At 45.1% G+C, this 13,607-nt stretch overlaps 1 protein-coding gene across 1 annotated transcript in view; it reads right to left on the bottom strand.

Annotated features, from left to right (window-relative positions):
* Positions 1-12,580: 12,580 nt before the first annotated feature.
* The window catches only part of TMPRSS3 (transmembrane serine protease 3), a 77,127-nt gene continuing 76,100 nt past the window's right edge, over positions 12,581-13,607 (bottom strand). Inside the window, exon 13 of the mRNA XM_073577221.1 lies at positions 12,581-12,794. Coding sequence (XP_073433322.1) covers positions 12,771-12,794 — 24 coding nt within the window. The 3' untranslated portion in view covers positions 12,581-12,770. The remainder of the gene's footprint in view (positions 12,795-13,607) is intronic.

A 13,607-nucleotide genomic window follows, 5' to 3' on the forward strand; every position in this document is an offset into this window, starting at 1 on the left:
AGCGCTATGTCACAGGCTCGATGGCACAGGTGTGAAAAAAGTGACTACAGGATAAGGGAGATTTTGAATTTCTGCAGACACTTGTGGACACTGGACACTTGGATTGTGTGAGGCCCACTGAATATCATAGTGCTATGTCACAGGCTCGATGGCACAGGTGTGAAAAAAGTGACTACAGGATAAGGGAGATTTTGAATTTCTGGGAGATTTTGAATTTCTGCAGACACTTGTGGACACTGGACACTTGGATTGTGTGAGGCCCACTGAATATCACAGTGCTATGTCACAGGCTCGATGGCACAGGTGTGAAAAAAGTGACTACAGGATAAGGGAGATTTTGAATTTCTGCAGACACTTGTGGACACTGGACACTTGGATTGTGTGAGGCCCACTGAATATCACAGCGCTATGTCACAGGCTCGATGGCACAGGTGTGAAAAAAGTGACTACAGGATAAGGGAGATTTTGAATTTCTGCAGACACTTGTGGACACTGGACACTTGGATTGTGTGAGGCCCACTGAATATCACAGTGCTATGTCACAGGCTCGATGGCACAGGTGTGAAAAAAGTGACTACAGGATAAGGGAGATTTTGAATTTCTGGGAGATTTTGAATTTCTGCAGACACTTGTGGACACTGGACACTTGGATTGTGTGAGGCCCACTGAATATCACAGCGCTATGTCACTGGCTCGATGGCACAGGTGTGAAAAAAGTGACTACAGGATAAGGGAGATTTTAAATTTCTGCAGACACTTGTGGACACTGGACACTTTGATTGTGTGAGGCCCACTGAATATCACAGCGCTATGTCACAGGCTCGATGGCACAGGTGTGAAAAAAGTGACTACAGGATAAGGGAGATTTTGAATTTCTGCAGACACTTGTGGACACTGGACACTTTTGGATTGTGTGAGGCCCAATGAATATCAGAGCGCTATGTCACAGGCTCAATGCAGCAGGTGTGAAAAAAGTGACTACAGGATAAGGGAGATTTTGAATTTCTGCAGACACTTGTGGACACTGGACACTTTTGGATTGTGTGAGGCCCACTGAATATCAGAGCGCTATGTCACAGGCTCGATGGCACAGGTGTGAAAAAAGTGAATTGTAGAATTGGGCAGAATAGGAATCTCCCTAGAGTGTAGGTCTGTAAGAACAGAACAAGTCCTCCACTTATCCTTCCACAGTGACACACAGATAGCTTCACTGTGGCTGTGATAACAGCCGTTACACGGTACTGTGTGAGGAGCGTACACCGCTGTATGGTGTGAATAAATGCACGCTCAGTACCTTAGCAGGACAAAAAAAAAATTGGGATTGCTTTTAAAAAAGCAGTTTGCAGAGCAGTGGGGAAACAGCAATGCAGCTGTCAGGAAGCCTTAGAAGGCAGCCTAACAACCAACACCGCTGATTCACCACAATATAGCCTCCCCTTGCACTGCACACACAGTGACTGGTGTGTTGCACAGGCAAAATCGCTAGCAGCAGAAGCAGTTTTTTTGTCTTCTTCCCTGCCTAACGCTCTCCCTACAGAATCCGCAACCTCTCCCTATGCTAAGATCGGCAGAAGTAAGATGGCGGTCGGCGTGCACGCCCTTTTATAACCCCTGTGACGCCCACCAAAGCAAGCCAATCACTTGCATGCCCTTCTGAAAGATGGTGGCGACCCCTGCCTATGTCATCATGTTGCCCACAGTGTCCGTGGATCCTGATTGGCTGAAAAAGAGCGCTAAACAAACTTTTGAAACGCGACTTTGGCGCGTAAGTCGCCGACCTCGTGGCCGACCTCATCCTAGGGTCGGGTTTCGTTTCATGAAACCCAACTTTGCCAAAAGTCGGCGACTTTTGAAATTGTTCGACCTGTTTCGCTCAACTCTAGTGATAACCTATCCGTGAGAAATTCTAAAAAGTCATTTTAACTATATTAATTGCCATTATTTCTGTATTATAATATTTTCCTGAATTAAAGTGTTGTTATACTGAGAAATGAGTGAGAAAAAATAAAAAGAAGCACTCACTTGCGAATATCACAATCTGCATTGTCTTTTTCTGGCCCCAATATTGACAGTCTTGTAAACTCTGTGTCATGTCGGACACTGTTCGCACCAGGGTGTCCGGCAGATAGCAGTAATACCCCATCCTACCACATGGTTCTCAGCGGCGCTGGTTGGTCTTCTGATCCGGCTTGGATTGGGTTAACCAGGTTGTCATTCTGGCTGAGGGCTTAGCCACGCCCTCTGTCTTTAAATTGCCCTGTGTGACTATGGGCGTCGCCGACTATAGCTCTTGCCTTGTGCTAAGCGATACCGGTCTGGAGTGGTGGTCTAAGGAGCATACAGTTGCTGGTGTAGTATATGCCATTGTTGCCATTTTGCCTCCCTGTGTTGTATTCTTTGGTTGCCCTTGCACATTACTGTATTCCCCTGTGTGTACGCGGTGTGGTGCATTTCCGTTATCCCTGTCCATACTTATTTGTTGGGTCTGGTGTTTGGTCTCCTCACTGGGTGGAGTGTGGTGGCTTCAGCTTAGGGCTGGACAGGAGACAAGGACAGGGTGGAGGCCCAGGCAGGCACACCTTCAGTGTAAACCCTGGGTTGAGGGACAGACAGGGTTTCCCCTAGGCTGAGGGACACCGCAGGGGCCCCGGGGTTTCAGCCTAAAGTTACCTAGGCTTCCCATGACATTATAGTCGGCCCAAAAAGAAAAAAAAAAAAAAATAGGAATTATTTACCATGGATCCTATAGTCTCCATAACCAAGCAGCTGGAGGCTCTGTCCATACAGGTCACTGAACTGAGGGGGGTGCTCCAGCAACAAGGCCTGTCTGTTCCTGCTGTGCAAACTGAGGCAGCAGTCAGGGCAGCTGAACCCAAGTTACCTCTTCCTGAACGATTTTCTGGTGATCGCTGTAAGTTCGTTGTATTTCGTGAATCCTGCAAATTGTATTTTCGCATGCGTCCTCTCTCCTCAGGAAAGGAGGCTCAACACGTGGGCTTGGTAATGTCCTTGCTGAGTGGTGATCCACAAGCATGGGCGTTTTCACTACCTTCTGATTCACCTGCATTTGAGTCCGTAGACTTTTTTTTTCTGCTCTGGGTTTAATCTATGACGATCCTGACAGACTGGCGTTAGCAGAGTCTAAAATACGCTCTCTACTCCAGGGTGAGCGACTAGCCGAGGATTATTGTACGGAATTTCGTCGCTGGGCTGTGGACACTCAATGGAATGACCCTGCTCTAAGGAGTCAATTTTTGCATGGGGTTTCTGAAAGGGTAAAACAAGCTCTGCTAATGTATGAGACTCCCGCTTCACTAGAGGCTGCTATGGTGCTTGTAGTATGCATTGATCGCCGTTTTCGTCAGAGGTCGCAGGAGACATTGCCTGTGGGGGGAGGGGCAGTCTCTGGTGAGGTCGCCTCAGGTGAATCCGTGGAACCTATGCAGATCGCTGGTATATCACATACACATAATGACAAGCATAAATGTCCCTTGCCAAGGAAGCAAGGGGTCTGTTTTTTTTGTGGCAAAAAAGGACATTTTATTAATGCTTGCCCCCTGGTACCTAAGAAAGACGTGCCGGCGGAAAACTGCTAGGCTCAGAGGGTTTGGAGGAGTCTAGTCTGAGCCTTTGCATATCCTCCGTGGTGGTCTCCCAGTGTATGCTCCCTGTCAAGGTAGTAATCGGGGGCCAAGAGCTGTTGATTACTGTATTTGTAGATAGTGGTTCAGCCGCTAATCTCATTGATGAAAAGTTTGCGCGTACTGCGGGATTTAAGGTGGAGACGCTGCCTAATCCTATCCGGGTGGTTACCATCAATGCCTCCCCTCTCTCACAAGGGGAGATTAAAGAGTTTGTGGCTGATGTAAAACTCCACATTGGGGTCCTACACTCTGAGCGGGTAACATGTAAGGTGCTCAGTAATTTACCTGCTCAGATAGTTCTGGGGTTTCCATGGTTGTCTATGCACAATCCGGTGATTGATTGGAAAACCCAGGACATAATTCAGTGGAGCAGATACTGCCAGGAGAGTTGTCTGGCCACGTGTATCTCCACTGTGACTCCCAGCATCCCGGAGCCACTGCTGGATGTATTTTCTGAAAGAGGTTGTTCAGAGCTGCCACCGCACCGACCCTATGACTGTGCTATTAGGTTAAAACCGGGGGCCAAGTTACCAAAAGCCAGGATGTTTAATATCTCAGGTCCTGAGAGGCAAGCTCTCAAAGAATACATTGCAGAAAGTCTAAGCAAAGGGCACATCAGGCCTTCATCATCTCCATTGGCGGCGGGGTTCTTCTTTGTCAAGAAGAAAGCTGACGGATTACGCCCCGTGTCTGGATTTCAGGGAACTCAACCAGATTACTGTTCGTGACCCCTACCCGATGCCACTGATACCCGATTTGTTCAACCAGGTGTCTGGTGCCAAATGGTTTTCCAAGCTTGACCTCAGGGGGGCGTACAATCTCATAAGAGTCCGTCAAGGGGATGAATGGAAGACGGCATTTAATACCCCTGAGGATCATTTTGAGAATTTGGTGATGCCATTTGGGTTGACGAGCGCGCCAGCAGTATTTCAACATTTCATAAATGATGTCTTTTCTCATCTCTTGGGGAAATTTGTTATTATATACCTTGATGACATTCTTATTTACTCACGCGACCGTGATGCACACATAGAGCATGTTAGGCAGGTGTTGCAGTTGCTCAGGGAAAACAAGCTCTATGCCAAGCTTGAGAAATGTGTATTTGTCGTCCAAGAATTACCTTTTTTGGGTTATGTAATTTCCGCCTCAGAGTTTAAAATGGACACCGCTAAGGTGCAAGCGGTGCTGCAGTGGGATCGGCCTGATAATCTCAAGGCGCTTCAGCGATTCCTGGGCTTTTCAAACTATTATAGGAAATTTATTAAGAATTTTTCTATGATTGCTAAGCTGCTCACCGACATGGCTAAAAAAGGTACCAATTTTTCTGACTGGTCTGAGGCTGCTGTGCACGCGTTTGAATTCCTCAAAAACAGTTTTGCTTCAGCTCCCATCCTGGTTCAGCCTGATGTCTCCCTACCATTTACCGTGGAGGTGGATGCATGTGAGGTTGGAGTGGGGGCGGTACTGTCTCAGGGTCCATCCTTGGGCGAATTGCATCCGTGTGCCTACTTCTCCAAGAAACTGTCGCCGGCCGAGCGTAATTACGATATTGGGAACAGGGAATTGTTGGCCATCAAGTTGGCATTTGAGGAATGGCGACACTTCTTGGAGGGGGCTGTCCATCAGATTACTGTTATAACAGACCATAAGAATCTGCTTTATTTAGAGTCTGCTAAACGCCTGTCCCCCAGACAGGCTCGCTGGGCGTTATTTTTCACCCGGTTCAATTTTTTTGTGACATACCGACCAGGTTCTAAGAATACTAAGGCGGATGCCTTGTCCAGATGTTTTCGGGTGGAGAGCCACGTGAGGATCCGGTGCCTATCCTCCAAAAGGGAGTTGTGATCTCGGCTCTCACGACATGGGGTTGAGGCAGAGATTGCAGATGCTCAGGAGGAGGTACCGCCGGATCTGCCTCCTAATAAATCGCTTGTGCCACTACACCTACGCTTAAAAGTGTTAGGGGAACATCACGATACTGTCCTGGCGGGCCACCCAGGAGATAAGGGCACTCTGGAACTTGTATCACGTCGTTTTTGGTGGCCCAAAATCTGGCAGGACGTTGCCTCATATGTGTCAGCCTGTACCACGTGCGCACGGGCCAAGACACCACGCTCCCGTCCTGCTGGCACATTGCATCCTCCCAGTAAGCCATGGACTGAGATTTCCATGGATTTCATTACGGATTTGCCCTCCTCGGCTGGGAACACGGTCATTCTGGTAATAGTTGATCGGTTCTTTAAAATGTCGCATTTTGTTGCTTTGCCATCTTTGCCCAATGCGAAGACCATTGCTTAGGTATTTATTCGCGAGGTGGTCAGACTTCATGGTGTCCCGTCTGACATTGTATCTGATAGAGGTACACAATTTGTGGCAAAATTTGGAGAGCGTTTTGTTCACGTCTAGGGATTAAATTGTCTCATTCATCGGCTTTCCATCCTCAGTCGAATGGGCAGACTGAGCGTATGAACCAAAACCTGGAACAATACTTACACTGTTTTGTGTCTGGCAATCAGGAAGAGTGGTCGGCGTTTCTTCCTCTGGCTGAATTCGCGATAAACAATCATTATCAGGAATCGTCTGGGGAATCTCCTTTCTTTTGTGTTTATGGTCAACATCCCCAATTCTGTACCTTGCGCCAAGGGAGCTCTGCGGGCGTCCCTGAGGAGGACCAGTTGGGAGCACAATTGTCATCCGTTTGGAGGAGAGTAAAGCAGCGCTTGCTGAATGTAGGTTCTAGGTATAAACGTGTGGCTGACGGTAGACGTGTGCCTGGTCCGGACCTGTGTGTGGGTGATTGGGTGTGGTTGTCCACAAGGAACATAGAATCATAGAATCATAGAATCATAGAATAGAATCGTAGAGTTGGAAGGGACCTCCTGGGCCATCTGGTCCAACCCCCTGCTCAAAGCAGGATTCGCTAAATCATCCCAGTCAGATGTCTGTCCAGCCTCTGTTTGAAGACTTCCATTGAAGGAGAACTCACCACTTCTCGTGGCAGCCTGTTCCACTCATTGATCACTCTAACTGTCAAAAAGTTTTTTCTAATATCTAATCTGTGTCTCCTCCCATTCAGTTTCATCCCATTGCTTCTAGTCTTTCCTTGTGCAAATGAGAATAAAGTTGATCCTTCTACAATGTGACAGCCCTTTAGATATTTGTAGACAGCTATTAAGTCTCCTCTCAGTCTTCTCTTTTGCAAACTAAACATTCCCAAATCCTGCAACCTTTCCTCATAAGACAGGGTTTGCAGACCGGTCACCATTCTGGTCGCTCTTTTCTGAACTTGCTCCAGTTTGTTGATGTCTTTTTTAAAATGTGGTGCCCAAAACTGGACACAATATTCCAGATGAGGTCTGACCAAAGAGGAGTAGAGGGAAATAATGACTTCACGTGATCTAGACTGTATGCTTCTGTTAATACATCCTAGAATTGCATTTGCCTTTTTTGCTGCTGCATCACACTGTTGACTCATATTCAGTCTGTGATCTATTAGTATACCCAAGTCTTTTTCACATGTGCTGTCACTTAGCCCTATTCCTCCCATTCTATATATGCTTTTTCCATTTTTATTGCCCAGATGTAGTACTTTGCATTTCTCCCTGTTAAAAACCATTCTGTTAGTTGCTGCCCACTTCTCCAGTTTATTTAAATCTTTTTGAATCCTCTCTCTCTCTTCTCTAGTATTAGCTATTCCTCCTAGCTTTGTGTCATCAGCAAATTTAATCAGTTTACCCTCAATTCCTTCATCTAAATCGTTGATAAAGATGTTGAACAATACAGGGCCCAGGACAGAGCCCTGTGGTACCCCACTTGAGACATTCTTCCAACTGGATGTGCAGCCATTTACGACCACTCTTTGGGTCCGATCACTAAGCCAGTTATGAATCCACCTAACAGTTGCCTTGTCCATTCCATACTTAATCATTTTTTCAATAAGGATTGTATGAGAGACTTTGTCAAATGCTTTGCTGAAGTCAAGATATACTATATCTACAGCATTTCCTTGATCCACCCAATCAGTGATACCGTCATAGAAGGAAATTAAGTTAGTCTGACATGACTTATTAGTTACAAACCCATGCTGATTCTGTTTAATCACTTCATTCTTATCCAGGTATTGACATACATGTTGTTTAATAATTTGTTCAAAGATCTTTCCTGGTATAGAAGTCAGACTCACCGGCCTATAGTTACCTGGGTCCACCTTCTTCCCCTTTTTGAAGATAGGAACAACATTTGCTCTTCTCCAGTCTTCTGGCACTTCTCCTGTTCTCCAAGAATTTTCAAAGATTATAGAGAGGGGTTCAAAAATTTCTTCTGCTATCTCCTTCAGTACTCTGGGGTGTAATTCATCTGGACCTGAAGACTTGAATTCATTTAGGCTAGCTAAGTGTTTCCTCACTATCTTTCTGTTTATAGATATCCTGGATTCTTCTATTCCCTTAATAGGACAGTGAATAACAGTTGATGTTACATTTCCTTTCTGAGAGAAAACAGATGCAAAATAGGAATTTAAAAGTTCAGCCTTCTCAACATCCTGTCTTACCATTTCATCATTTTCATCCTGTAAAAATCCTATAGCATCTTTGACTTTTCTTTTACTTTTGACATATCCCCAAAATCCTTTATTATTGCTTTTGACATCTCTTGCAAGCCTCAATTCATTTTCAGCTTTAAATAATCTGATTTGTGCCCTGCAGGTTCTGCAGACAGCATTATATTCTTCTTTAGATATGCCTCCCTCTTTCCATTTTATAAACATTTTTTTCTTCCTTATTAGCATGTGCTTAAGTTCTGTGTTCATCCATCCTGGTTTCCTTAACTGCTTCCTATTCTTCCCTCTTTTCGGAATTGTTAACAACTGTGCTTTGAGAATTTCATTTTTCAAGATTTCCCATCCTTCCTGGACATTTTTGTCTTTAAGGATATCCAGCCATTGGATCCCTCCAATTCTCTTTCTGAATCCCTTAAAATATGCCTTTCTGAAATCTAACCTTGACGTCTGAGTCTTCACAGGTCTTCCGCCTCTAGTTATCCAAAATTCTAAAATAGCATGGTCGCTACCTCCTAGGGTCCCAGCCACTTTTACCTCCTCAACCATTTCCTCCCTGTTTATAAGGATTAGATCCAAGGTAGCAGTTCCCCTTGTTTTCTCCCTTACCTTTTGGAAGATAAAGTTGTCAGCAAGAGAGGATAAGAATTTCCTTGACCTGTTAGTTTTGCCTGAGAGAGATTCCCAACAAATGTCTGGATAGTTGAAATCTCCCATGACAACTATGTCATATTTTTTGGAGAACTTGGCCATTTGATGCATAAAGAGTTCATCCATAGCTTCAGCTTGCACAGGCGGCCTGTAGTAAATGCCTACAATGGTGTCCTTTCCATTGTTCTGTCCTTGTATTCTTACCCAAACAGTTTCCACAGAACTCCCAGTCTCTGAAGCTTCAATCTCTGTGCAGATATACGCGTTTCTAACATACAATGCGACACCCCCTCCTCGTTTATCAAGTCTGTTTCTTGCAAATAAGTTGTATCCTTCTAGTCTTGTATTCCAATCATGTGTATTGTCCCACCAAGCTTCAGTGATTCCAATGACATCATATTTCTTTTCCTGTGTTAGTAGTTCCAATTCTCCTTGTTTGTTGCCCATGCTTTGTGCATTAGTATAGAAACATTTTAGTTTGTGATTGGTTTCTCTTTCTCCAATATTTTTATTAATTAGATTCTTTCGTCTTTGTTCTTCCTTTCCACTTCTAATAGCAGAGTTCTCAATAGCATTTGTCAGGTGTATGGCTTTTTCTGGTCTTTTGCTTCCCTTCCCATGTTGTTCTAGTTTAAAGCTCTCCTTACAAGTGTAGCAAGGCGACTTCCAAATACATCAAACTCAAAATACCATCGCTTAAGTTGGGGCCCAGGTTCATTGGTCCATTTAGGATCTCCGCAATTATCAACCCTGTGGCATTTCGTTTAGAGTTACCTGCCATATACAAGATACATAATGTGTTTCACAAGGCGTTACTTAAGAAAGTCGTGGGTGCTGTTGATGTTTCTCCCGTGCCACCACCTCCCGTCTTGGTGGATGGCACATTGGAGTTTGAGGTGTCCAAGGTGGTTGACTCTCGGGTAGTGCCTTGCACTCTACAGTACCTGGTCCACTGGCGTGGCTATGGTCCTGAGGAGAGGACTTGGGTACCGGCCTCGGACATACATGCGGACCGACTGATTACAGTGTTTCATCGCCGCCATCCGGACAAGCCGGGTCCTCGACATTGTGAGGTTCCTGGGGTCCCTCGTAGAAGGCGGGGTACTGTCATGTCGGACACTGTTCGCACCAGGGTGTCCGGCAGACAGCGGTAATACCCCATCCTACCACCTGGTTCTCAGCGGCGCTGGTTGGTCTTCTGATCCGGCTTGGATTGGGTTAACCAGGTTGTCATTCTGACTGAGGGCTTAGCCACGCCCTCTGTCTTTAAATTGCCCTGTGTGACTATGGGCGTCGCCGACTATAGCTCTTGCCTTGTGCTAAGCGATACCGGTCTGGAGTGGTGGTCTTAGGAGCATACGGTTGCTGGTGTAGTATATTCCATTGTTGCCATTTTGCCTCCCTGTGTTGTATTATTTGGTTGCCCTTGCACATTACTGTATTCCCCTGTGTGTACGCGGTGTGGTGAATTTCCGTTATCCCTGTCCATACTTATTTGTTGGGTCTGGTGTTTGGTCTCCTCACTGGGTGGAGGGTGGTGGCTTCAGCTTAGGGCTGGACAGGAGACAAGGACAGGGTGGAGGCCCAGGCAGGCACACCTTCAGTGTAAACCCTTGGTTGAGGGACAGACAGGGTTTCCCCTAGTCTGAGGGACATCGCAGGGGCCCCGGGGTTTCAGCCTAATGTTACCTAGGCTTCCCATGACACTGTCATGTAAGTTGGTTTTCTCTGTATTTCAATGAAATACTAAAAAAAAGGGTGGAGCTTTTTAAAAAAATGGGGGGGATCTTATTTGTGCTCCAATGACAAAAGTAGGGGAGGTTCCAATTAACAAATATAATGTTGTGGCGGCTCAACAAAAAAAAAATATCGGTATCCACTCACCACCACAATCAGGTGTTCTCATAGTCAATCTACCATGGATTGGCATCCACTCTTCCACAATCCGTGGCATCCATGGGAAAAAATTTCTCTAACACTACTTCTGTAAGACAGTCTGACATCCGACCTTAGCATAAAACAGTAAGAACTCATTTATTAAGTACAATGCATTTTTTAACATATCAGTAGTTAAAAAAGAACTTTAAAATAATTGAAAATATGAATGTATGTTGCCAGAGTTTCGCCGTTCCAGCTTTTCCAATGAATTAGACGAGATGCCCTAGAAAAAGAGACAAGAGCGAAACCCTGGATCGTGAAAGATACATGAGGAGTGGTCTCTTATGGACTTTTAAATTGTTTTAAAGTGGTGTTTTGTCTATGTGAGTAAAGCACGTTGGTGTGAATAAATCAATCCTTATTGTATTACTCTCTGGTTGTATGGAGGTAGAGCTGGAGGATAATTCCATTGGATTGTGGAGGAGAGGACCATGATCCTTGGTGGTTTAAATGACGACATCTATCTTATGAGACCCCTGGACAGATTTTAAGAACATCCGACCGTGATCGTGAGTAGATACCAAAATCTGATTTATCTTATGTTTTGAGCGGCCCAACATTATATTTATTTTTTGTTGTGCCCAGTAGAGGCACACGTGGATTTGTGGACCCACTAGGCCGGGCCTGCCTAGGAATGGGCGTAATTAAGCGGCTATCTGGTGTTCCCTGGAGCTTCTGATGGTGGAGACAGACTGGACTGCATGTAGCCGCCAGGTACCACTCCTAGGCAGATCCCGGTACTGCAGCAGCTGACCCCAGGTCCATTGACACGGACTAGGGCTATGTTTAGACACACAGGTCTAGGATACTGGATAAGGGAGTAGCACACGGACCGGGGGGGACAATGTTCAGGCTCTGTCCGCACTGGGACCAGAGATCTTTGGGATCAGGACTAGTCACATTGGGACCATGGGATTTCGGATACAGGACTGGCCGAACCATAACCAGGGGACAAAGTTCAGGCTCTGGTCTCATCAGGGTTCAGGCACTGGACGCATCAGGACCAAGGGACTTCGGATTAAGGACTGGCCGCAGCGGGATTAGGGGTCAACGTTCAGGAACTGACTGCATGGGGACCAAGGGACTTCGGATTCAGAACTGGCAGCACCAGGACCAGGGTACAACGTTCAGGCACTGACCTCACTGGGATCAAGGGACTTCTGGAACTGGACTGGCCGCACCAGGAGCATGGAATTGGGTTCAGGATACAGGCCGCACCAGGAGACCTCACAACTGCACTGGTAGAACACCAACTACCTAACGACTCAACTCGCTGCTTGGCAATTCCCTCTTTAAGATCAGGGCAGAACATGTTGCCGAAACTGCTCCGCAAACACCAGGAAAAGGCAAGAGCACGCCGGGGAACCATGCCGCAAGGCCGGGGCTGTGAGTAAGCCGGCATCCCTGCAAGGAGGGAGAAGGGGACACCATGCAGGGGTGCCGGCCATTCATCTACATTAATTTTTCTTCAAGGACTTTTAAAGGCTTTCTGCCTCGTTATTGTGTCCCTGCTCCATAAAAGACTATTTACATGCTGTACTTGTAGATTGGATTTTCACACCATATAGGTATATTTCATTTGACTAAAATCTTTATCCCCTACTACGCCCTTTAAATTTTTTGATGCTAAAATTGTTTTTCTTTTGCTTCAATTTATAGGTTCTTCTCACTGCCAAGGCAGAAACCGGCCAGCCTCACAATACACATTTTTCCCAAATGTAGGAGCAACATCTTCATATGGCCAAAAGCGAGATAAAATAAAGATCTTCTCAAAAATGTAAAATATATTTTTCTATGGTTTATTATAAGGAATATAATATCCTGCGTGCAGAGTGTAGGTCACAGCGCATACATTGATACAAGGAGATGACGGTCACTCGGTCACTGGTCGATGGTCTCGGCTCAGTGGGCTCCTTATTCTTGATTTTTCTCAAGTCTATTCATTGTAAACGTGAGACAACGAGGAAGGTTGGTGAATATCCTTAGTTCATCCTCCTCTCTTCTCTCTGTGACAAAAAGTTTAAGAACATTTAAAGCTGTGCAGAAAGTCACTCCTGAGGGCTAGATTAATTTTTACAAATTTGCAATTGATAAATCTGCTCAAAAACATCTGAAAACCCCAAACTCTTCCCACAATGAATAACACAAAAAATAAACAGCGGAACACATATTAAATAGACAAACAAAAAAAAGGTACAAATGAAAATTAAAAATAAAACTTGGTTTTATATTTTGGACAAATATTTGTCCTGCAAATTTTAGTTTTTGCTTTTGTAATGTTGATAATGCTATATAGTAAAACAGAAGTGCAAAAAAAATTGTTTGTGATACGCAGGCTTTGGGTGTTAGCCAGTCGGAGCTAAATGTTTGGATTTTAGGGAATTTCCTTTTGTATTTATAACCAGTTAAATGCCGCTGTCACTGACCGACAGCGACATTTAACACACGCCGGCCAAAAGCGTGTCATTGATCCTGCTCATCAACACCCCTGTCACATGATTGCGGGACACCGATGGGTTGTCATGACAGTCTGTCATCACGACCCTCCAGTGAACGTCAGCTTATGGCCGGCGTTAATAGGAGATCATCATTTTTGCCATATATAGTGGGGCTGAAGCACTGCGATGTATAGCACAGGAAATTGGACGATTGCAGCTTCAAGTCCCCTAAGTGAACTATTAAAAAAAAATTTTTAAAAAAAGGATTAAAAAATATTGCAAAATTTTAAAAAACACAAAAGTTCAAATCACCCCACTTTTGCCACATTAAAAATAAAACAATTAAAAAAATTTAAAAAAATACATATATTTGGTATCGCT

Source organism: Dendrobates tinctorius, unplaced genomic scaffold, assembly GCF_039654945.1.
Source record: "Dendrobates tinctorius isolate UK_male_01 unplaced genomic scaffold, ASM3965494v1 ptg000054l, whole genome shotgun sequence".
NCBI lineage: Eukaryota > Metazoa > Chordata > Amphibia > Anura > Dendrobatidae > Dendrobates > Dendrobates tinctorius.